Raw genomic sequence first — 22,543 nt, forward strand, 5'->3', positions numbered from 1 at the left:
GAGTGACGCTGAAAAACTAGTCCATGCATTTGTTACTTCAAGGCTGGACTATTGTAATTCTTTACTATCAGGATGTCCACAAAATGCAGTTAAAAGCCTTCAGCTGATTCAAAATGCTGCAGCAAGAGTTCTGATGAAAATTAAAAAGAGAGATCATATTTCTCCTATTTTAGCTTCCCTTCATTGACTCCCTGTTAAATCCAGAGTAGAATATAAAATTCTCCTCCTCACATATAAAGCCCTTAATGATCTAGCTCCATCATACATCAGAGATCTGATTGGTCCATACGTTCCTAACAGAGCACTTCGTTCTCAGACTGCAGGTTTACTGGTGGTTCCTAGAGTCTCTAGAAGTAGAATGGGAGGCAGATCCTTTAGTTATCAGGCTCCTCTCCTGTGGAACCAGTTCCCAGTTTTAGTCCGTGAGGCAGACACCCTGTCTACTTTTAAGGCTACGCTTAAAACTTTCCTTTTTGATAAAGCTTATAGTTAGAGTGGCTTAGTTTATCCTGAGCTATCTTCCTTATTTTTTACCTCCGTCTTCTTCCCTCCCTGTTGGTTGGAGTAAGGGGGAGTCAGGTTTAGCTTAAACTGGCTCAGTTATGGCTGAGGTGCAAACACACCCTCCATTTCTGCTACCTGTATGACCCCTTCTCTTTTCCAATGGTTATAATCAGTCTGACAGAGAAAGGTATCCCAATCGTTGTGGTTTTTAGTATAACAATGACCATCAGTGGGATCCTTTGTGAGGTGCCTTGAGACGACATTGTTGTAAATAAGCGCCGTTTAACTAAATAATCTGAACTGAAACTATCTGTGTAGTTATGCTGCTATAGGCTTAGGCTGCTGGAGGACATAATGACCACTTTCACCCTCTTTGCTACATTCTCACACTACTCTCCAACTTTGCATTGTTTGCTGTTATTTCAGCTTTTAACTTTGTTCTCTTTATTCTCTTCCTAGAAGCTACACCTGGCCTGGCTCTGTGTCTACCTGTGACACCTTTCTGGAGAGGGGAATTGAATGAGCTTCTGCTGGCAACAACTTAATGTTCACCCTCTACCAATGATCCACATAACCCTGTCTTTTAGTGTTTAACCCTTTCTCTCTCCTAGACATGGCGATTGACTGAGCTTAACTGTAACTAATTATATGTGCTCTCTTTCAGACTCTAACATTGAAAACTGGCTCAGAGTTTATCTGTTCTTTCTTTCTAGGTGAAACGACTAAAGGAGCTACATCCATTAACATTTACTTTTCCTTCCCATAGAAAGTACTCCTGGATCAGTGCTTCTGTGTTCTTTTTGTGTCTCTGCTCTGTTCTCTCAAACCCCCAGTCGGTCGTGGCAGATGGCCGCTCACACTGAGCCTGGTTCTGCTGGAGGTTTCTTCCTGTTAAAAGGGAGTTTTTCCTCTCCACTGTCGCTACATGCATGCTCAGTATGAGGGATTGCTGCAAAGTCAACGCCAGTGACTGTCCACTGTCTCTACATGCTCATCCAGGAGGAGGGAATGCTGCAAGTCACTGACTGGATGCAATCTACTGGGTTTCCTTAGATAGAAAAACTTTTTATCCAATTTGAATAAAAAGCTAACTCCGACTGCACTGTTCAATGGTTAGGATTAATTGGAATGTATGAACCTGACTGTTGTGAAGTGCCTTGAGACAACATGTGTTGTGAATTGGCGCTATATAAATAAAACTGAATTGAAAATTGAAATTCTCGAATATTTCGGGAAAAGTTTAGAACGTGCATCAGAAGGGTTTGTTATAAACCTGGTGAAAAAAGAAAACAGATCATGAGGAGATTGTTCTGGGATGTGTTGGGATTATTGTTTCTCGTCAACATTGGCGACATTTATTTCTTTGGAGCTAATTTTAAAACTTTATTCATTAAATGATTTCGTTTTTGCTTAACTTAGACTTAAAGGACACAAAAACACCTAAAATAAAAGTAAAGGCTTTTTAACTTGAGGTGAAAGAATTTGGATTAATCAGAGTTTTAAATCTTTATTGTGAATTGTAGGGCCGGATGTCCTGTTGTTTAGTGGCTAATGTAGTAAACATGTGAGTACAGGTGCGGTCAAATAATCATTTAAACCGAGACTGAAATCCTGTACAGATGTTATATTAGAGTATGACATTAGTAGTTGTTTTAAATGATGACTGAGTTTATTAAGGGACAAGCTATCCAAGCCTACTGCCCCACCCTGTTATGCATTTAGTAGCCCAACCAAGGCATGATCACTACCAGTCTGAAAAATCACTTAAACTGGACCCATCTGACGACATGGAGTAGGCTCTAAATTCAAGAACAGACGAAAAGCAAAATCATTGACCTTCATCAGTCTGGTAAGACTTTGGAAGCCATTTCTAAGACCTTGGGACTCCAGAACCAAATTATAATCTCTGCAGGCATTACTTGCCTCAGTTAAGGTCAGTGTTTATGATTCAACAACTCTGGGCAGAAATGGGAGAGTTCAAAGTCAAACATCACTGTTGACCAAAAACAACACAAAGCTCCATCTCACATTTACAAAGAACATCTTGATGATCCCCAAAGTTTTGGGTGAAATATTCAGTGGACTAACGAGACAAAGTTGGACGTGTTTGGAAGGTTTATATGCCATTTCATCTAGTGTATAATTAGCACACCATTTCAGAAAAAGAACATCAGACTGACAGTCAAACTAGGTGGTGGTAGTGTGATGCTCTGGGCCTGCTTTTACTCATCGGGATCTGAATGACTTACCAAAACTGATGGAACCATACATTCTGCTCTTTGTCTGACTATCATTTTTCACTTTAAGCTCAATTACACTTTGGTTATGCAGCAAGACACTGATTTAAATCAGACCAACAACTCAATCCGAAGTGGCACAAAAAATAGATACAACTGAAGGTTTTCGAGTAGCCTAGTCAAAGTCTGAACTAGATTGAGATGCTGTGGCATGACTGAATTAAAACAATTCTGCAAAGAAGAGTGGGCTAAATTTCCTCCACAGTGATGTTGATGGCAGTTGTTGCTGCCAAGGGTGGAACAGCCAGTTATTAAGTTGAGGGGCGATTACTTTCCACATAGAGCCAGGCTTGTTGCTTTTCCTCTCAATAGAAGAATTCATCACTTGAAAGTGCTTTTTGAATTAACTCAGGTAATCTCTAGTTTATCCACAGACGTCTGGAGGAGTGCAGTCTCCTGTGTCAGCCAGTAGAGGGAGACAGATGTAGCCACTTTTACAATAATCATTCACTATATGTAGAAACGAGAAGAAAATGTGTGAAAATATATTTTTCATTTAAGGAACACAATAAACCTTCTCTCGGACAGCTACTGGTTACAACCTGCAAGTTAAATTATAACATGATGAGAGGAGAAGAGGGATGAAGACTTTATTGCTATAATTTTAACCAGCTGTGATTTTCATATGTTAGAGAGAATTCTGAGCACAGTTTTCACAGAAACATGATTAAAATAATAATTTTAAAAAACAAGACAACAAGTACTTCACACTCAAAGGTTTGTAACACATTAAACACACATAATTTCTTGAGTAAAAAGGAGACTGTTGTAGTAAACTGGAGGAAAATTGTATCATGATGGTAACTTCCTGCCAAGCTAGAAGATAACTGCAGTATTTAATGTCTTTAGCAGGATTTGATGTGCAAAAGTAACTCTTCTTGATATGTTTCAGCAATCTCATTTTTATTCTAAAATGATCTAATATTATGGTTTCAAACCCAAAAATAGCCACTTTCTCGTGATGAGGTTTGTAAAGGACCCAAGTGCAGAAACTGACTCACAGTAGCAAAACAAAGTTCGTTGATGATGAATGAAAAGGAGAACTTACAGGGCGGACATTACAGGATGAGTAGATCATGGAGCACAGGCAGCGTAATGGAAGAATCCAACAAGGAACAATAAAAATCCAGGAGCATAAATACTGAGGGAGGGGTGGAAAATGGCAAAGGAACCAGATGAGTGAATCAGTGGAAATGTAGAACAGCTGCGACAGAATGAAAGCAGGGAAGCTGGAGGGAGGGAGACTAATTAACACAGAGGGAGCTCAACTAGACACAAACTACTAACCAAGGAGTAAAGACTATCACTGAACTGAGAGAAATAAATCCAAATGCACAAAGGACAAAGCACACGAAAAAGCTAAGACACTGAACACACAGGAATTAACTAACATGGAAACACCTTAGTAACAATAATGAACACAGAGAAATTAAGTGAAAATGGCAAGACCTATAGAACATAGGTGAACAACAAGGAAATGATCAAAACACAAACACCCAAGAATTGTAACCCATTTATTTTTAGTTTTGATATAGACTTTATAAATGTAGCACCCATTTTATAAATCGATGATCAGATGAGAACATCTTTGAAAAATACTTTCTTTAGATTAAAAAAAATCTAAGAAAACCCTTAAAAAGAGATATTCCTTAATACTAGTCCCAAAATATTCAATCTTGTACAGAATTCTGTTAGGAAAATATTAAAATGAATAATAAAATATTTGAGTTGAACTCTGAGGAAAACAATGAAAATTCAAAACATCTATAAAACATCAACCCTGTTGTGGATTTTTTCATCCTCTTCATCCTCACAGACCCTGCAGCAGAAAAAAAACCCATGACGTTTACCCACGCTTCATCACCTTAATGAACAGACAGATGTGCATGTTTCTTACACAGCTGTATGGAGGCTCCTCTGATTCATCATGTGCTCTCTGAAAATGTTGATCGCTTTAAAGGGATCCATTTGATCCTGATACTTCTTTAGCACCTTTTTGTACCTATCAAACAAATCAATATTACTAAGAAAAACAAAACACAGATTAAACAACAAATTATAAACATTTTTTAAAATTTCAGGAGAAATGGAAATAAATATAAACATTGATCTCGTATGGTGGAAGAAAAATGTTGTCCTGCTGGAAGGTGAACCTCTAGGTTTTCTTCCAAGATTATGTTGTATTTAGCTCCATCCATCCTCCCATCAACTCTGACCAGTTTCCTTGTCCCATCCCCACAGCATGATGCTGCCACCACCATGTGGAGTTAAGGCGCCCAGAATTATTCAGGGTTATTTACCATGTTAGATTTGGATTTAAACCATCAGGATTAATTTTCCTCACATCTGGCAGGATCAAATTTTTCCACATTTGCTGTGTCCTCTGGACAGCTTGTAAGAAACTGAGAGGAGACTTCTTATGGTTTTACAATTGCTTTCTTCTAATAACAACACTGAAGGTATAAAAAACTAATAAAAAAAACCTCAGACATCCGATCATATAATAAGACGACAGGATTGTGGAGAGAGAGGCAGCGTAAGTTCACGACTGCAGACCTTTTGAAACGAGGTATCAACCTCCAAGGTTCTGGAACAACCGGTGTTCTTGTTCCTGACACCTAAAAATCTAAATCTGTACTTGGATCTTTTAAATCTGGAGAGGATCATAGTTACCATTCTGGTTACATCTAGTTTTAAGCAGCACCAATCTAACCAGGCTGTGTTACAAACCAAGGACTGTTAGGATTTCTGCAACTTTTTTCATGTAATGATCCTCTGTATATATCGCTGTATCATCTGTATACATTTGAAGAAAGTTATTGAGACATACTGATGGAAGTTTATTTAGTAGACTGAAAACAGTAATGGTCAAATTGATCCTTGAGGGAGACCTGTGGACAGACGAAGAGGAGGCAAGTGGTAGTTATTGATTTTTGATCAATTGGTTAAGTAAGATTAAACCCTGTTTATTGCACCTGATGAAAAGCTGAATTGGCCCAGCTTGGTCAATAGTAGTTTGTGTTTTCTAGAATGTAATCTGTGAAAGGCCTTTATAACAGATAACACCAGCTACGCTTGTGATATTAAGTGTGTTATTTTTGACCCAGCTGTTTTTAGTGTGTGCTGTATGCTTCCTTTGTTCTGGATGGTTTTAATGATCATATAGTCTGAGTTCTGTGACTCTCTTGCACTGAAGGATGGCTCGGTTGTTTTTGAACAGACAAATTTATATTATGGGATGAAAAACAATGGGCACGAGTAAATATGGAGTCTATAAAGGAATTATTAATAGCATCTGCTACATCCTGCAGATTATTTATAAGTTTATTTATTGTAATTTATTGTCTTTTTATTCCTTTTTAATACAGTCAATTTTTTATTTTCTCTTCCGTCTCTATGATGGTAAAGAAAAACTTTGCTTTGACCTGTCATTGTATTTGAATCCACATTATTACTTAATGTCATAAATTACTTTCTGCAATAAATCACAATGATTGCCATTAATATATCTGGACACAATGATATTTAAAACGTAGCTTTCTAGGTCATAATCAACCATTAAATTAAATGACACTGGATTGTTCTGGTATATCATGATGCCATCACCCTTTGCACCCTCCCTTTCTCTCCTGTATACCTACGCATTTTTATAGAGCCAGATCTCTCAGGAGCAAATCTAGTCCAGGTTTGAAATGAGTAACAGGTGATGAATTTGTTGAAGGATTTAACGATTTCCTGTTCACATTCTATGTTGCCCTAGTGACCTCTGGGTCAGTGGGGTAAGTGGTCAGGAAGGTTTGTCCAGTTCACCATCCTTGTCGCTCGCAGGTGAAGCCAACGTGTACCTTCCCTCTGTCCCTCTCCTGTAGCTCACACACAGGTAGACTCTCTTTACTGATTAGGTGACTTCTGACTGGATTTTATTTAGGGGTATCAGATTAAATGGGACTGAATACAAACTTTTGCCACACATTTCAGATTTTTATTTGTAAGCAAATCTACCCATGTTGGTCTATCACATAAAATCCCAATAAAATACATAGAATTTTCTGGTGTTAACGTGACAAAATGAAGAAAATTTAAATTTATTTGAATTGACTGTAATGCAGTAACTGAAAATACTTTTATAAAAGTATTTTATTTAGATATTGATTCGATTTTCTACATTTCCTTCAAACAGTTCACACCTACCTCTTTACCCAGAGAAACCTCACGTTCTCTCTCCTCCACGCCTGGTAGAAACTGTTTTTCCTCACAACCTTTAGAATCTGCGGTCCAAGCTCCTGGTGCAGCTTCTGATCCACAAAGTTCTGTAGGCAGGCCCGGGCCGACAAAGCCACGAGCCAGTACACTGGGTCCTCTAGAACCACCCGGTGGAAAGACTGCAGGGACCATTGGATCAACTGTGGGGTAGGAGAAGAAGGAAGGAGGCTCTGCAGGAGGAGAAAATGAAGATCTGACTTACAAAGTTAACCAGAATACATTACTTTTCATTTTTATCAGCAGTTTACAGTAACTAACAGTGATATTAGTAGTAATATATCTGTGTGTGTTTCACCTGGTGTCTCCTCCTGTATTGTCTGAGTGTGTCCAGCAGCAGTGATCTTATTTTGTTGTCTTCATGCAAACCGTTAATCAGGACCTATAATGCAAAAAGAGGCTGTTTGTACATTTAACCTGCAGAACAAACATGACTGAACTTTTTCAGATGATTGAAGGAGGAAATTCAGTGGTTAGGAGCTTTAGAAAAAGTCCCAAAGCAATAAAGCATAGGTTAAGATTTAGAGACACTTACAGCCTTAACAATACAAATGTAACAAAGTAAAAGTACAAATAATGTAATGGAATAAAACATGTAAAAGGTCAAAGAGAAACATGGAAAAAGATTAAAAAAGAGGCAAACATGCGTGAAGCAAACTGAGCTGCTGTACAGGTGATCAGAGAAGACCATAAGTGGACTAGATAGCTCAGTTTGGACTCTGGCAGAATTTCTTGTTTAGACTGGAAAGCCTTTAGGAGTCTGAGCTGTTTAACTGATGCTGAATAGAAACTCTGTGTTAAAGTTATGATCACAGTGAAACTTTGCCATGGAGTGTGGATTAGGTGAAGGACTAGACCACAGGTGGGAGCGAGGAATTAACATAGTGAGGATTGATTGATAAAAATTGAGAATTTAGAGAAGATTACAAGGAGAACAGGATGAGGGCCACAGGTAGAGAAAACAGGCATGGAAATGGACATGAAAATAGGAAGTGTAATGGGAGGATCAAATGAAGATCAAAAAGAACTGGAGAGCTTATATTCTGAGTGGAGAATAACACTGGATGCCGGTGAGTTAATGTGGAGCAGCTAAACCAGAAGGTAAGGAGGGAAGCTGAGAAAGGGAGACTAATTAACATGAATAGAGCTGAACTCAGACACAAGGAAACACTAAACCCGGTGGAAAAGACAAATACCAGTCTAAGGGAAATAAACTAGAATACACAGGGAATGGAACAGAAATAAATTAAGAAACTAAACTTAAAGGGAATAACTAATAAGACAAGAGTTAATTGTCACTGAAGAGCACAGAGAAATTGATTGAATAAAGCAAGAATATAGAAAACTATGAAAACAAACACAAATGAGAACCAAAACCTAAAACCGAATGATTATAACACTTCTAAATGGATGAAGAAAGGGATTTTGTTTTTTATTTAATATCAGTGATAGACTGTATGAGTACAAAGGGACTTCACAACAGCAAGGACTCAATGATTCAACAGGAGACGTAGAGTTAGAATGAAGCAAAACATACAATAGTATAACAGTGGTGATCTCTGACCTTAAGAGTGCTTTTAACTCTGAGCAGGTAGAGCTCCTCCTGTTGCATGAATGTGGAATAGCAGCGCTCCGTCAAATTTCCAGACCTCAGCCCTTTGAGCAGCGAGGAAAAGTAAAAAATCTCCTCGGCTTGAACAGAACTGGAATCCCATACGTCGTCAAACAAAAGCAATCCAGGGACAATTCCTGAGCAAGAAGGAGATGCAAACAAAAGTAACGTTTCACAGGGTGGTGAGAGACATATTGCTATGTGAAGCTGTAGCTTCTCTACTGCTCAACAAGGGCCACTAAATATTCACAAAATATTTATTTATTTGAGTCATCCACAGTGGGCGTTACACAACCCAGGGGGAAAGAGAGACAGTGGTACTTGCTGAGCAGTGCACAATGTTCCCTCTATTACAAAAAGAGAGCATCCATAAACTACAGTTATTACGGAAAAGGAGACGCGACTTCCTGCAAGAACGATAGTATGTACAATTTTTTTCATTGCATATGTTCAGCATCTGCAAGTGTAACGGAAATAAGTAGTTATACAATGTGTGTTTGGTGTGTTTTTGCAAACATAAATAATGTTTATACGGCATGTTCTTCTTCTTCGCCACTGTAATTGTTGCTTCTATTGTCTGCAGCTTCGACCCTCCCAAAGTTGACCTTACGGTTCGGGCAGAACAACCAGGTATTTTGTGGTGCCCAAGTTCACTCAGAGTTCATGCTCTGGAACCTCTTTTTGTTGGTGGAAACACTGAAATCACGTTCAGGAACTGGAGATTTATTATGATTGACCACCTTGATGTTACCTGGGAGACAACACCTTTCAAGTTTAGCATCACTGATTTGAATCATTTTGCTCTATTGTAATAAATTCTATTATATTTTGTGTATTGGTGTGTTTTTATGATTTGCGTGTGTACCCTGGGAGTTGGGGGCTGAAAAGCCTTTGAATTCAAACCTTCTTTCGCCGGGACTGGTGTTATATAAGAATGATCTGAAGCCAACAGATATTTCACACTGATATCACGGCTGGTCATTCATTTCTGGGTTGTGCCAAGAGAAATGATTAACTTTGTAAAACGTTAACTGTCTTTAGACACTTATTAGCATTTGCTAATAACTAAACTAGCTCACATTAAGCCCAACATATTGAATGCTGCACTGTGAGAGGGATTTCCCAAACATAAAAGTACAAGACAATTAAGGAAAGCATTAAAAAATATAAAAATAGTTTAGGACTTCTCCACAGTACTTCTTCCACCAGGTAAACAGTATTTCAAAAAATACTACAGACACCTTTATAGTCTCACCTTGTTGAAGGCGCTTGTGGCTGTTGAGGTCAGTGGAGCTAAGACTGAAAGGAAACAGAGACAACATGGGAAAATGTAAAGTTCATAGCGAGGAGGGCTTGGGTTGTCCTATCACGTTTCATCACTGTGGTGTCTTCACTCTCCATTTAGACTTTACATCCAACTATTGCTGCCAATAACTTTCTGTTTTCTCTTAGATTTTGTTTGTTGTTGCATAGAAGGTGCGCCTGGCCTGTTGTTTGTGTGTTGATCTGTGTCTCTTTCTGGATTGCGCTATTCACAGAATTATCTGTTTTACCTTTGCATAGAAAGTACTCCTGACTCAGTTCTTAGGTGGTTTGCTGTGTCTGTGCTTTTAACCATTTGTGCTCTCTTTGTTTTTCTTTGCCATAGAAAGTACACCAGGCCCAGTTCTGCTTGGGTTTTCAGATGCTGAAACTCAACGAACCTCTGGTATAAAGGCATTCTATTTAAGCAAGTTAAATTACTCCCCCAGACATCGTCTCTCAACTTGGACCTACCTCAGTGAACTGGTGCAGATGTAGAACCCAAGGTCTCCACAGGGGGCGCTCTGCAGCTGTCCAGCTAAAACCAAAGACACATGCAGTACTATTAATTTGATGCTTTATTTAAATATGATTTGTATGAGTTTAACTGTTTTGTTTGCATTTTGTTCATATTTGAGACCCCATCACACTGGATTGAGATCGTAATAAGAGCTCCAGGAACTTCATGACTAATTAAATGTGTCATTAATTTGAAAACTATATTTCAATATGTAGGCAATTGGGATACTGCTGTGTATTCTTAGTACAAGCTTAATAGGTTTTCCTTGCTGCATCAGTTTTTTTGTGCTATATTGTGTAAATGATACTGAATTTTTATGAATACTGCAGGTTTCTGCACCTCAACCATTAGTTTTACCCTTGCTTTGGGGAAGGGAACACCCTCAGTATTTTCACTTGCTTGTCAGCACCATGGGATGATAAAGTTAAAAGCATTTTGTGTCATATTTACTGACAATTGTAAGCCAATTGAGTCCCTAAACCCAAACCTAGTTTTTATGAGTGCCACTGTAGCTATTGAAAATGTATGTTATCACAATTTAAGCGACTGCTCACACTTTCTTTCTCCACTTCCACTTCCAGTTTAAAGCTGATGACTTCGCTAGGGCTGATGAATATTTTATATTTAAACAGCAGGCTAAAAAACATTACACCTTCCTTTAGTCTTTCAGCAACCAGCAAAGGCAGGTGTGGGCGCAATTTGGAGCTGTGTGTACACTTCAGGATGCGTGGGGCCCAGTGAGGGCCAATTTGTGCAAGGGACCTTACTACAGCATGGCATTTATTCAGTTCTCCAATGAACAATCTACAGATCGTTTACCAGTACCACAGGAAGGATATAGTGCATTTGGTGCCACAATGCCCTCCTATATCTTACCCAGGATACCTGCCACAATGATAAGGAATGGACTTAACCACCCCAGAGGTATTTTGTGTATTTTTAATGAAAAACATTCTTGTCCCATCATGTCTAATGATGTGCCAGAAGACCTCACCAAGATTCTGCATGTTGTGCCATGTTGTGGCTGATTTTAATGTTGTACTACAGTCTTAATTCAGTGTAAACGGGGCCTTTGTGTTTACTGACACATGATGAAATGTAAAGATGTAGTAGTTTCTGGTTTTAAAACAAATAGAAAACAAATAGCTAAATGTGTTAAGACTTCTATCTCACCCAAAACATTTTAGAGCTCTATAACCAACTTTTACACCACACAAGAAATTAAACGTAAACTCGTAAGATCATAACCCAAACAATAATTGCTTCTTGTGTAAACAATATCTTTGGGTATTTTGTTTACTTTTTGGAATCATTTGCATGCAGGCCCCAAACTTTTTGGTCTTTTCATCCATCTCGTTAGTCCAATTGTTAAAGACAGAGTCGTCGCTCCAAAACCAAGAGCCATTCTTAAAGAGAGAGAAAAACAAAGATGGAAATGAGGGGTATGTTAAAAAAAAGCAAAAACAAGTGCTGAACTTCTCTCCTTACCTGGTTTCCTTTCAGCCACACAGGTATGCTGGTTTTTGTCAGTTGAAGGACAATTTGCTTTTCTTCTGGTGTGTGAAGCAACATGAGGTCCCCACCACTCTGGGAGCACAAAGTCTGAGACAAGAATGTTCAGATTACACCACGCAGGAGTAACATTGTGGGACTTCAATGAAAACATGATTTAATTTTTATTTACAGTGGCAGTCCTCCAAGAACTCCACACCGGGAAGAAAGCAAAACATCTCTGTCCGAAGGGAAGCCACCCAGGTTGGCACTGAGGAGCAGGGCCTACCCCTTCTGAAGAAACTGTAAAATTATACAAAAATGAAAAGCTGTGATTTTTTGTGCTACTATAATAAAAAAATTATCTTTCTTACCTGAAGGAGCTGCAATGAAGGACCAGAACAGATAAACGGACACACTTAGCATCATTCCCCTGTAACACACACATAAACAGAACCAATGTGAACTACAGCATGCAGAGTTCCCATCCATCCATCCATCCATCCATCCATCCATCCATCCAACCATCCATCCAACCATCCATCCAACCATCCATCCATCCATCATTCCATCCATCATTCCATCCATCCATCCATCCATCCATCCAACATCCAACCATCCATCCATCATTCCATCCAACCATCCATCCATCCATCCAACCCTCCATCCATCCATCCATCCATCCAACCATCCATCCATCATTCCATCCAACCATCCATCCATCCATCCAACCATCCATCCATCCATCCATCCATCCATCCATCCATCCATCCATCCATCCATCCAACCATCCATCCTTCCATCCATCATTCCATCCATCATTCCATCCATCCATCCATCCATCCATCCATCCATCCCACCATCCATCCAACCATCCATCTATCCATCCATCCATCCATCCAACCATCCATCCATCCATCATTCCATCCATCATTCCATCCATCCATCCATCCATCCATCCATCCATCCATCCATCATTCCATCCATCCATCCATCCAACCATCCATCCATCCATCCATCCATCCATCCATCCATCCATCCATCCATCCATCCATCCATCCAACCATCCATCCATCCATCCATCCATCCAACCATCCATCCATCATTCCATCCATCCATCCATCCATCCATCCATCCATCCATCCATCCATCCATCCATCCATCCATCCAACCATCCATCCATCCATCCATCCATCCAACCATCCATCCATCATTCCATCCAACCATCCATCCATCCATCCATCCATCCATCCATCCAACCATCCATCCATCCATCCATCCATCCATCCATCCATCCATCCTGAAAGCCTGACTACTGTAAAGGCCTCTGTCACAAACTCATAGTGAACTTTAATAGGATTGAGAAATCTGGAAATGTATGAAAGATGTGTGGAAATCCTGATCATGAAAAACAGTAATCTGTGAGACTTCCTGCTGGAAACAATCTCCAGATTCAAGCAGGTTTATTGGAGCAACAGTTCTCCATGTTTTCTAATGTTTCTGTCCAAACCTGCGAGCAAGAACATTAGCATTACATCTCGGCATAGTTAGAAGCATAATTCTCCAAGAAGCAATATTGTTACAAATTGGACAGGTTGGAGAGGTTAAGCGCAAGTCGTGCATGAAATCTCAAGCAGGTGAACAGCAGGTGTAGGTCAGGTATTATGTTGTTTCAGTCTGTGGAGATTCAACTCTCCTTACAAATACTATTCATATACAAAATACACTATAGTGCCAAAAGTATTGGGTCACACCACCAAACCATTTCTGGTGTTCCAGTCACTTCCAGGTGTACAAAGACCGGTGTGGAGAAACTTGACTAGCCTGCTGAGAATCCTGACAACTTTCTTGAACACCATTATGATTAATTGGAACAGAGGCTACAGTTCTGGTTTTCTCAACTACCCGTAACCACACTCCTAAACCTTGTGAAAGATGTCTACAGATTAGTTCAAGTTGCGATGGCTGGCAAAGTTGGGTCTATCAACAAACTGGAATAGGATTTCATCAAAGTTCATGCATGTAAAAGTAAATACTTTTAGTAAAATAGTGTATCTCACAATGCTACTGTGTCTTTAAAGTAATAAATTATTGACCATAATTTGTTGGCTGAAGGGCCCCTGTCAGTGCACACATACCCAAACATTTGTAACAGAATTCCTCTTTATTTAAACAAAATAAAATGTGGAAAAACATGAAAGTTGTGCCTTGTATCCAACAGGAATAATACAGATTTAGGAGGGCATTGCTTTTATCAGCATTTCATTTTGGGGTTCTCCATGACTGCAATTCCGGACAAATGTTTTTATTTATTTATTTTTATTCATATTTTTTCAAATGTTGTCGTTGTTTACTAAGCACGTCTCAGGAGGTCTGAACATAGTTTGCATAATATAACTGAATTCCTGTTCATGCGTTTTACCCGCTCAACTTGTTTTGCTTAATTTCTCCTGGTGCAGAGACCATAGGAGCTCTTCACGCCTGTCTCACACCCTGAGGAATTCCTTACTTCTGATTATGATGGCAGCCAGTTCAAACAGACAACTGATAGTATCTTTAAAAAAATAATGAAGGTTTGCAACATGTTAAAACAAAAGAAACAGCATTTTCACTCAGTGTATGAAGTATATAGCCCAGCTGTTAGCTGACATTTCTAATAAGCCAACTCATCAGCACCTACCTGAGGGTTAAGAAACGAGTTTCAGGGTCAAATTTAACTTTAAACAGTACAAACACAGGACATTGTGCAGCTCTGTGCCTATTAAACTTCATATATAAAGTACATGCAAAACACCACTCAAGCAGGCATATTTTCAGCCATTTCCCACCACTGAAGATAGCAAACTGAGAACAGAAACATTTAATCTATAACGCTACTAATTAACTTGGTGCAGCCTAAGATGTTCATACCGACTGTAAGTAAGAAAAACTGGACTCACCTGAGCTCAGGGAACAACGACTCCTCTTCAGTACTACAAAAAGCAATGCAGCGATAAGAACATGCTATAGATGTTATAAGGTGATGCAGTAAAAAAGGAGGAGGGGCCGTTGACTAGGCTTCTCAGCTTGTTTATTAAGAGATTTTCTCAGTCTCTCATTGACTAGAAACATACTTGTGTAATTGCCAACAGTTGAAGTGAAAACATAGATTAAATCTTTTTCCTCTCTTTAATGAGTCTCAGAGGACAGGGACAGACTGGGGATGCCAAACAGCACTGGACCTTAAATCGGCTGGCCCGCAACAACCCGTATGGAGATAGCCAGCAATGTCTGGCACAGTAGTCACATTACTTTAATTGTGACTCATGACACTATACCATCCAAATATACTAGATATTGTGTTGAGATCAGAGTATTCTAGTCTTAGCTGAATATTCACAAGCAAATTAAGGTCTCATCACACTGCCATCTTTGTGTTTAAACACTTGCTGTACTGTCAGGTAGTTTGACTTCTTCTGAGGCTGGTAAGAGAAAAAACCCTCTAGTCTGTGACGGTCCGAGGTGGGGCGCTTGAAGTAATTTATAGTTGAGCTGGAATGCCTGTTATCCTCTGCCCCCCATCTAAGCTCAACCTGAATAAACAGGTTGAGCTTAGACAGACTGGAATGGATAGAAAAAATGGTTTTATCTTTCCAGTTAATAATAACAGCATATTATTTCAAATATCCCATGCAATCTTAAAATAACTTGATTGCTTAATAATTGTAATTTATTTGTGCTGTAATTACCTAACTCCACAAATGATAATGAAAAAAAAAAACTACGACAAATGAAACTTCCGTCTTCAAAGTCTTTAAAATTTGTATTATCAGAAAACTGTAACGTTACTAAAACTTTAAGAGTAAAAGCAAAACAGTTTATATATATATATATATATCAACAGACATAGAATTATGTAGTAAACAATAAGTGTGACTCTAAACCTTTTGATATTTTAGATTTTTCAAGTAACACCCTTTGCTTTGATTACTGCTTTGCTCTCTTGGTTTTCTCTTCAAGAGCTTCATGACAATGCCGCCACCAAGGGGTGGCCACCCCGCCTGGACACCCCGCTGGTCAGTATAAATTATAGTAGCATCAGTTAAGCATTTCATCCCAAATGCACAGCCAGCCAGGCAGCTGCTCTTCTTGACCTTCTATCGCGCACCGTGGGCTGCCCTCTCCCGCTCTCCCTCCATGCTGCTGTTTCGCGCTCAGACAGCAGCAGCTCATCGCGTGCTCGTCGGGCAACGATATCCAACGGAACTAAGAGAGAAGACGAATAAAACTGCCGGTAAATAAATAAGTCAAAATATTCTTTAGTAAAAGAAGAGGGGGGAATATATGCGATAACAGTATACTGTTACAGTAGCTTTTTGATGTGTTTTTGACATGTTTTGACAGAGTTATGTAGCTAACGTCGTTAGCTGGTGCTTGTATGCTATGTCAATTTTCAGACGATGAAGAGAAAGTCCACAGACATCTCTTCTTATTTTAAGAAGAAAATTACAGCAGGAGGAGAGAAAGAAGTGACAGGGGAGCAACATAGGCTTAGTGAGGATAAGGAGGAGGATGGAGGAGAGGAACAGACAGAACAGGATGACAAGGATACACAGCCAGTATTAGTAAAGCACAGTGAGGAGGAACATCAGACAGCAGCAGACCAGGGACAGTCAGCACCATTGGTCACAGAAGCGCGACAAAACTCAGCAAAAGCAGGTGTTCGACCTGTTCCTGGACCAACAGGTGAAGTTACAACCATGTGGCCGTAATAATGAAAGTGATAACTTGCCTAGATAGTAACATCATCTGGAGAAATGTAGACTTGTTTAGAGTGTTTCTATTAAATTACAAATCATGACACAATCACTTGAAGCTTTTTGATTAATGTTTATTGGTTGTTGAGTTTTATTGATCTGAATAGAAATGCCTACTACAGGCCATTATTACAGCTATAATTGATACATGGCGAGAGGCTTATTATTATTAATAATAATATTGTAATAATTATTATTATATTAATTATTATTACCATTCTTGTTATTATCATTTTAATGTCAAAATAAATAATTTAGCCTCTTGCTGCATCATAGATATCTCCCAGTCAAGAGCAGAGCAGCCCAAGCAGCCACATCTGAAAGTCTTCCCTCATACCTATCCAGGGGACAGAAGACGATGCTTCTCTAAAGACTGGTACAACACACATAAATGGCTGGAATACTCTCAGAGTAAAGACTCTGCCTACTGTTATGCCTGCCGGCACTTCAGTCTCCCCTCCTCAGGTGGTTCAGTATTTACATCTGAAGAGGGGTTCAATCATTGGAAAAAGGCAACCTTCAAAGATGGGGGACTTTTAGGCCATGCCAAATCTGAAGCACATAGTAATGCCATGTTAGCATGGGCAGAGCATGAAAAATCCACTTCAACCACATCCTCTCTGTCAGCCTCCTTAGATACAGAATACAATAAATTAGTGAAGGAAAATAGAGAGTACATTAAAGTTGTTGGAGAAACCCTGCTCCTCACAGCTATGCAGAACATAGCACAGAGGGCTCATAAAGAATCAGAAGGTGAGAATAAAGGACATTTTCTTGCTATTATGGAACTGCTAGCCAAACACAATCCCACAGTCAAAAGAAAAATGACAAGTCAAAGAAATGCAACATATCTTGGGCATGATACACAAAATGAAATAATTGATTGTCTAGCTGAAATGGTCTGCACTTCAATAACTAGTGAAGTTACCCAAAGTGAGGCTTTCAGCATTTTGGTTGATGAGAGTAAAGACCTAAGCAAAAAAGGACAGATGTCCTTTGTAATAAGATACTATTACAAAGGGTCAGTATGTGAGAGCTTCCTTGCCTTTAAGGCAGCACAGCGCCTCGATGCTGCATCACTTTCACAGAAAATAATTCAAATGTTGCAGAAGCATGGCCTTGACTACAAAAACCACCTTGTAGGGCAAGCATATGACGGAGCCTCAGTCATGAGCGGGAAAAACACAGGTGTGCAAGCACGCATGAAATCAGAGGCCCTATTAGCTTTTTATGTGCACTGCAATGCACATTGTTTAAATTTAGTATTAGTTGACAGTGTGAAATGCATCCCTGAAGCTAATTGCTTCCTTTCTCTTTTGCAGAAACTCTATGTCTTTGTGTCAGGGTCATATGTGCACCAAAGATGGCTTGAGGTACAGAGAGAGATCTTTCAGGGGGCCCCAAGAGAGTTACAAACTGATAGATACACGGTGGCCATGTAGGTATAATGCTTGCAAGACAGTGAGAGACAGACTGCCAGCCATCATACATCTACTAAAAGAAATGTCAGAAGATCAAAATGGTGACAGAGCTATAGAGGCAAGAGGTTTATTAGCCCAAATAGATCTCAGGTTTGTTAGCCTCCCTGTAACATTCACCAGTGTTCTTGGTGAGATAAAACATCTGTCAGATATTTTACAGTCCCCACAACTTGATTTGACACATTGGAGAGTTACAGAGAAGGCTCTCTCTTTAATGACATCTGGGACAATACTGTAACTCTGACAGAGCAATGTAACATCAGTGCCACACCTCCAGGCCGTCAGGTTAGACCAAGCTGTTTGCTTGAGGGCATCACTTGTTTACTCCAATAGTTCAAAGACAAGTCAGCACAGAGAAGGAGTCCTTTCGGACAGGTCTATTCGTTCCAGTTATTGATGTGTTTCTCTCTGAGGTGAAGAGAAGATTTTCTAAAGAAAATTATATCATAATGAAAGGGATACAGTGCAGCGCCACATTTGGTGAGAAAGATGTAGTGTTGCCATTTGCCTCACAATACAACTGCAATACTGAGGATCAACAATATGAGATCCAACAGCTTAAGCGCATTCTTGAGAGGAAGCAAAGTAGTGGTCCAGAAACACCAAAGGCATTAATAGAGCTCACTGTCTTTCTGGAGCCATATAAGGAGGTCTTCCACCAAATGTTTAAAGTGGGCAAAATTGCACTTGCGTTACCTGTGAGCACTGAAACCTGTGAGCGGAGTTTTTCTATGCTAAAGTTAATCAAAACTGCCTTGAGAAGTACCACGGCTGATAAATGTTTAAGCAATTTGGGTGTGCTGAGTGTAGAATCAAGAAGGGCTAGGCCTATAAACCTTGATGACTTTGTGGATGTGTTTGCCAAAAAAACATAGCCACAAGCGAATAAAGCTGTTCTGAAACCAGGTGATAAGAATCCGACTATTGATCCCTGTTGGGAAATTCCTGTTACGTAAAGTAAAGATATGACTGTTTCTGTATTTGCTTTTATTTATATCTGCCAGTATCTGCTTTCCTCCAGTAATTGTTTTGTTCACAATAAATGCACTCCTTATTCCTAATATAATTACACAATAAAACGGAATCGTAGTGCAATTCAAAATGTTAACTGTACTGTTTTTAGTCTATGCACATTAGATCATTAGTAATATTAAATATAACACAATAAATCAAAGTATATCAGTAAGCGTTTCCTTAAGTCTTTCTGATTTGCTACAGGCAGGTTTACTACAACAGTACAATAAAATCCTGAAATTATGGCTTTCAGTGTCAATGTGCCACCCCAAGAATTTAAGTGGCCCCATCTGGCAACCCCTATGAAACATTTCTGGAGGCACCACTGCTTCATGGTAAATGGACTGAACTTATACAGGTCCTTCTCAAAATATTAGCATATTGTGATAAAGTTCATTATTTTCCATAATGTCATGATGAAAATTTAACATTCATATATTTTAGATTCATTGCACACTAACTGAAATATTTCAGGTCTTTTATTGTCTTAATACGGATGATTTTGGCATACAGCTCATGAAAACCCAAAATTCCTATCTCACAAAATTAGCATATCATTAAAAGGGTCTCTAAACGAGCTATGAACCTAATCATCTGAATCAACGAGTTAACTCTAAACACCTGCAAAAGATTCCTGAGGCCTTTAAAACTCCCAGCCTGGTTCATCACTCAAAACCCCAATCATGGGTAAGACTGCCGACCTGACTGCTGTCCAGAAGGCCACTATTGACACCCTCAAGCAAGAGGGTAAGACACAGAAAGAAATTTCTGAACGAATAGGCTGTTCCCAGAGTGCTGTATCAAGGCACCTCAGTGGGAAGTCTGTGGGAAGGAAAAAGTGTGGCAGAAAACGCTGCACAACGAGAAGAGGTGACCGGACCCTGAGGAAGATTGTGGAGAAGGGCCGATTCCAGACCTTGGGGGACCTGCGGAAGCAGTGGACTGAGTCTGGAGTAGGAACATCCAGAGCCACCGTGCACAGGCGTGTGCAGGAAATGGGCTACAGGTGCCGCATTCCCCAGACCTGGGCTACAGAGAAGCAGCACTGGACTGTTGCTCAGTGGTCCAAAGTACTTTTTTCGGATGAAAGCAAATTCTGCATGTCATTCGGAAATCAAGGTGCCAGAGTCTGGAGGAAGACTGGGGAGAAGGAAATGCCAAAATGCCAGAAGTCCAGTGTCAAGTACCCACAGTCAGTGATGGTCTGGGGTGCCGTGTCAGCTGCTGGTGTTGGTCCACTGTGTTTTATCAAGGGCAGGGTCAATGCAGCTAGCTATCAGGAGATTTTGGAGCACTTCATGCTTCCATCTGCTGAAAAGCTTTATGGAGATGAAGATTTCATTTTTCAGCACGACCTGGCACCTGCTCACAGTGCCAAAACCACTGGTAAATGGTTTACTGACCATGGTATCACTGTGCTCAATTGGCCTGCCAACTCTCCTGACCTGAACCCCATAGAGAATCTGTGGGATATTGTGAAGAGAACGTTGAGAGACTCAAGACCCAACACTCTGGATGAGCTAAAGGCCGCTATCGAAGCATCCTGGGCCTCCATAAGACCTCAGCAGTGCCACAGGCTGATTGCCTCCATGCCACGCCGCATTGAAGCAGTCATTTCTGCCAAAGGATTTCCGACCAAGTATTGAGTGCATAACTGTACATGATTATTTGAAGGTTGACGTTTTTTGTATTAAAAACACTTTTCTTTTATTGGTCGGATGAAATATGCTAATTTTGTGAGATAGGAATTTTGGGTTTTCATGAGCTGTATGCCAAAATCATCCGTATTAAGACAATAAAAGACCTGAAATATTTCAGTTAGTGTGCAATGAATCTAAAATATATGAATGTTAAATTTTCATCATGACATTATGATGAACTTTATCACCAGAAGAAACATCTCCATCAGGTGCATGGATGAGCCTCCGTCTTCAAAGCCTCTCCAAACTCACTAGTTTCAGCATCAGGGAAAGACAGGTTGAGTTGATTGATTCATTTCTATTATTGAAATTATTTTGTGTTGCCGAATTTAAGATGTTACTGACCCCTGTGTAAGCGTTACTAATTAAAGAAAGCGTATAAAATTCTAGTTAAATCGTGGACATTCAATTATTTGAGTCACCGTATTTTTGGTTTTTCATTGGTGGTAAAAAGTCTTGTTGCCTGGTTCCAAGATATTTTAGGAGGTTTTTATAGGTTGCCGTAGCCAAGTTTGTTAAAAGTGGCGAGCCACTAAAATTAACCTAGCCCATATACCAAGAGCCACTTGTAAAATTAGGGAATGAGCAGCCGTGAACAAAAGTGACTGTCGAAGGTGTGTATGACTGCGATAGGCTACTCGGTCGCCCGGACCTCCAGTTGAAGAAGGGCGAGACTTTTGTATGAAGGCTGTTAGAGGCTAGGCGAGTCATTTCCCGACACCAGCTTAAACAAAACTTTCAGTAAACCTGCTTAGTAAGACCTTTCAGGTTTAGGGAAGTCCGGACCCATTAGATGGAGAGCTGGATTGAGCAATCCCTTTAGACATGGGGAATATGTACAGACCGAAGGTTTGGACACACCTTCTCATTCAAAGAGTTTTCTTTATTTTCATTACTATGAATATTGTAGCTTCACACTGAAGGCATCAAAACTATGAATTAACACATGTGGAATTATATACTGAACAAAAAAGTGTGAAACAACTGAAAATATGTCTTATATTCTAGGTTGTTCAAAGTAGCCACCTTTTGCTTTGATTACTGCTCAAAACACTCTTGGCATTCTGTTGATGAGCTTCAAGAGGTAGCTTCAGATGGCCAGTCTGACCATGTCATTGAGGTAAAAGGAGGCAACACTGCTGTACTCATATTTTTGGATGTGTCTCGTTCAAAAAGAAAAATGATCATCCTTTTAAGAAGAATCAGACTATCAGTCTGAGCTATTTCATAAAAAGTAAGACAAACAGTGGGTTTAGACAAAGCTCAGGTCCCCTCACAGCAGCACCACATTCTGTTGATTAGACACGTCCGATTCTCATGTCATTGATTACCTCCCCAGCGGCTATAAGCCGGTCAGTTTCCTTACCTCCTTGCTGGATCCTTCAATTTCCTGCCTTGTCTTTTCTCCTGTGACCTTGCTTCCTTGTCATTGAGCTCTACTCATCATCGCTTGACTTTCTCCTGACCCTCTCTGGCTCTTTGCCATTTTGTAAATTCCACATTGTTAGGGCATTCCCGTTCTCCAGTCTACACTTGGGTCCAACTCCACCACCCAACGTGACTGTT

The 22,543-nt window shown here is 39.7% G+C and overlaps 2 protein-coding genes across 2 annotated transcripts; one reads left to right on the top strand and one right to left on the bottom strand.

Annotated features, from left to right (window-relative positions):
- Positions 1–3,366: 3,366 nt before the first annotated feature.
- LOC124881092 lies at positions 3,367–12,478 on the bottom strand. The gene is made up of 11 exons (XM_047386590.1): positions 12,361–12,478; positions 12,180–12,289; positions 11,984–12,097; positions 11,796–11,901; positions 10,450–10,513; positions 9,929–9,972; positions 8,626–8,810; positions 7,360–7,443; positions 6,993–7,234; positions 4,699–4,803; positions 3,367–4,620 (listed from the first exon to the last, which is right to left on the bottom strand). The coding sequence occupies exons 1-11, from the start codon at positions 12,476–12,478 to the stop codon at positions 4,566–4,568; spliced, it is 1,227 nt and encodes a 408-aa protein (XP_047242546.1). The 3' UTR covers positions 3,367–4,565.
- A 3,588-nt stretch (positions 12,479–16,066) lies between these two features.
- LOC124881154 (zinc finger MYM-type protein 1-like) lies at positions 16,067–19,719 on the top strand. The gene is made up of 3 exons (XM_047386687.1): positions 16,067–16,259; positions 16,423–16,711; positions 17,059–19,719. The coding sequence occupies exons 2-3, from the start codon at positions 16,426–16,428 to the stop codon at positions 18,222–18,224; spliced, it is 1,452 nt and encodes a 483-aa protein (XP_047242643.1). The 5' UTR covers positions 16,067–16,259; positions 16,423–16,425; the 3' UTR covers positions 18,225–19,719.
- The last annotated feature ends 2,824 nt before the right edge of the window (positions 19,720–22,543 follow it).

This window comes from Girardinichthys multiradiatus, chromosome 14 (genome assembly GCF_021462225.1).
Source record: "Girardinichthys multiradiatus isolate DD_20200921_A chromosome 14, DD_fGirMul_XY1, whole genome shotgun sequence".
Taxonomy (NCBI): domain Eukaryota; kingdom Metazoa; phylum Chordata; class Actinopteri; order Cyprinodontiformes; family Goodeidae; genus Girardinichthys; species Girardinichthys multiradiatus.

What these genes read in the sequence shown, in the direction of transcription:
- LOC124881092 (XM_047386590.1), bottom strand. Translation starts at nt 12,478, where the DNA reads ATGGATGGGAACTCTGCATGCTGTAGTTCACATTGGTTCTGTTTATGT. An exon ending in ATCTGCACCAGTTCACTGAG is followed by an intron (nt 9,973 to 10,449) that starts GTAGGTCCAAGT and finishes GTTTCCTTTCAG; the next exon opens with TCTTAGCTCCACTGACCTCA. An exon ending in AATACAGGAGGAGACACCAG is followed by an intron (nt 7,235 to 7,359) that starts GTGAAACACACA and finishes CTCCTCCTGCAG; the next exon opens with AGCCTCCTTCCTTCTTCTCC.
- LOC124881154 (XM_047386687.1), top strand. Translation starts at nt 16,426, where the DNA reads ATGAAGAGAAAGTCCACAGACATCTCTTCTTATTTTAAGAAGAAAATT. An exon ending in ACCTGTTCCTGGACCAACAG is followed by an intron (nt 16,712 to 17,058) that starts GTGAAGTTACAA and finishes GCTGCATCATAG; the next exon opens with ATATCTCCCAGTCAAGAGCA.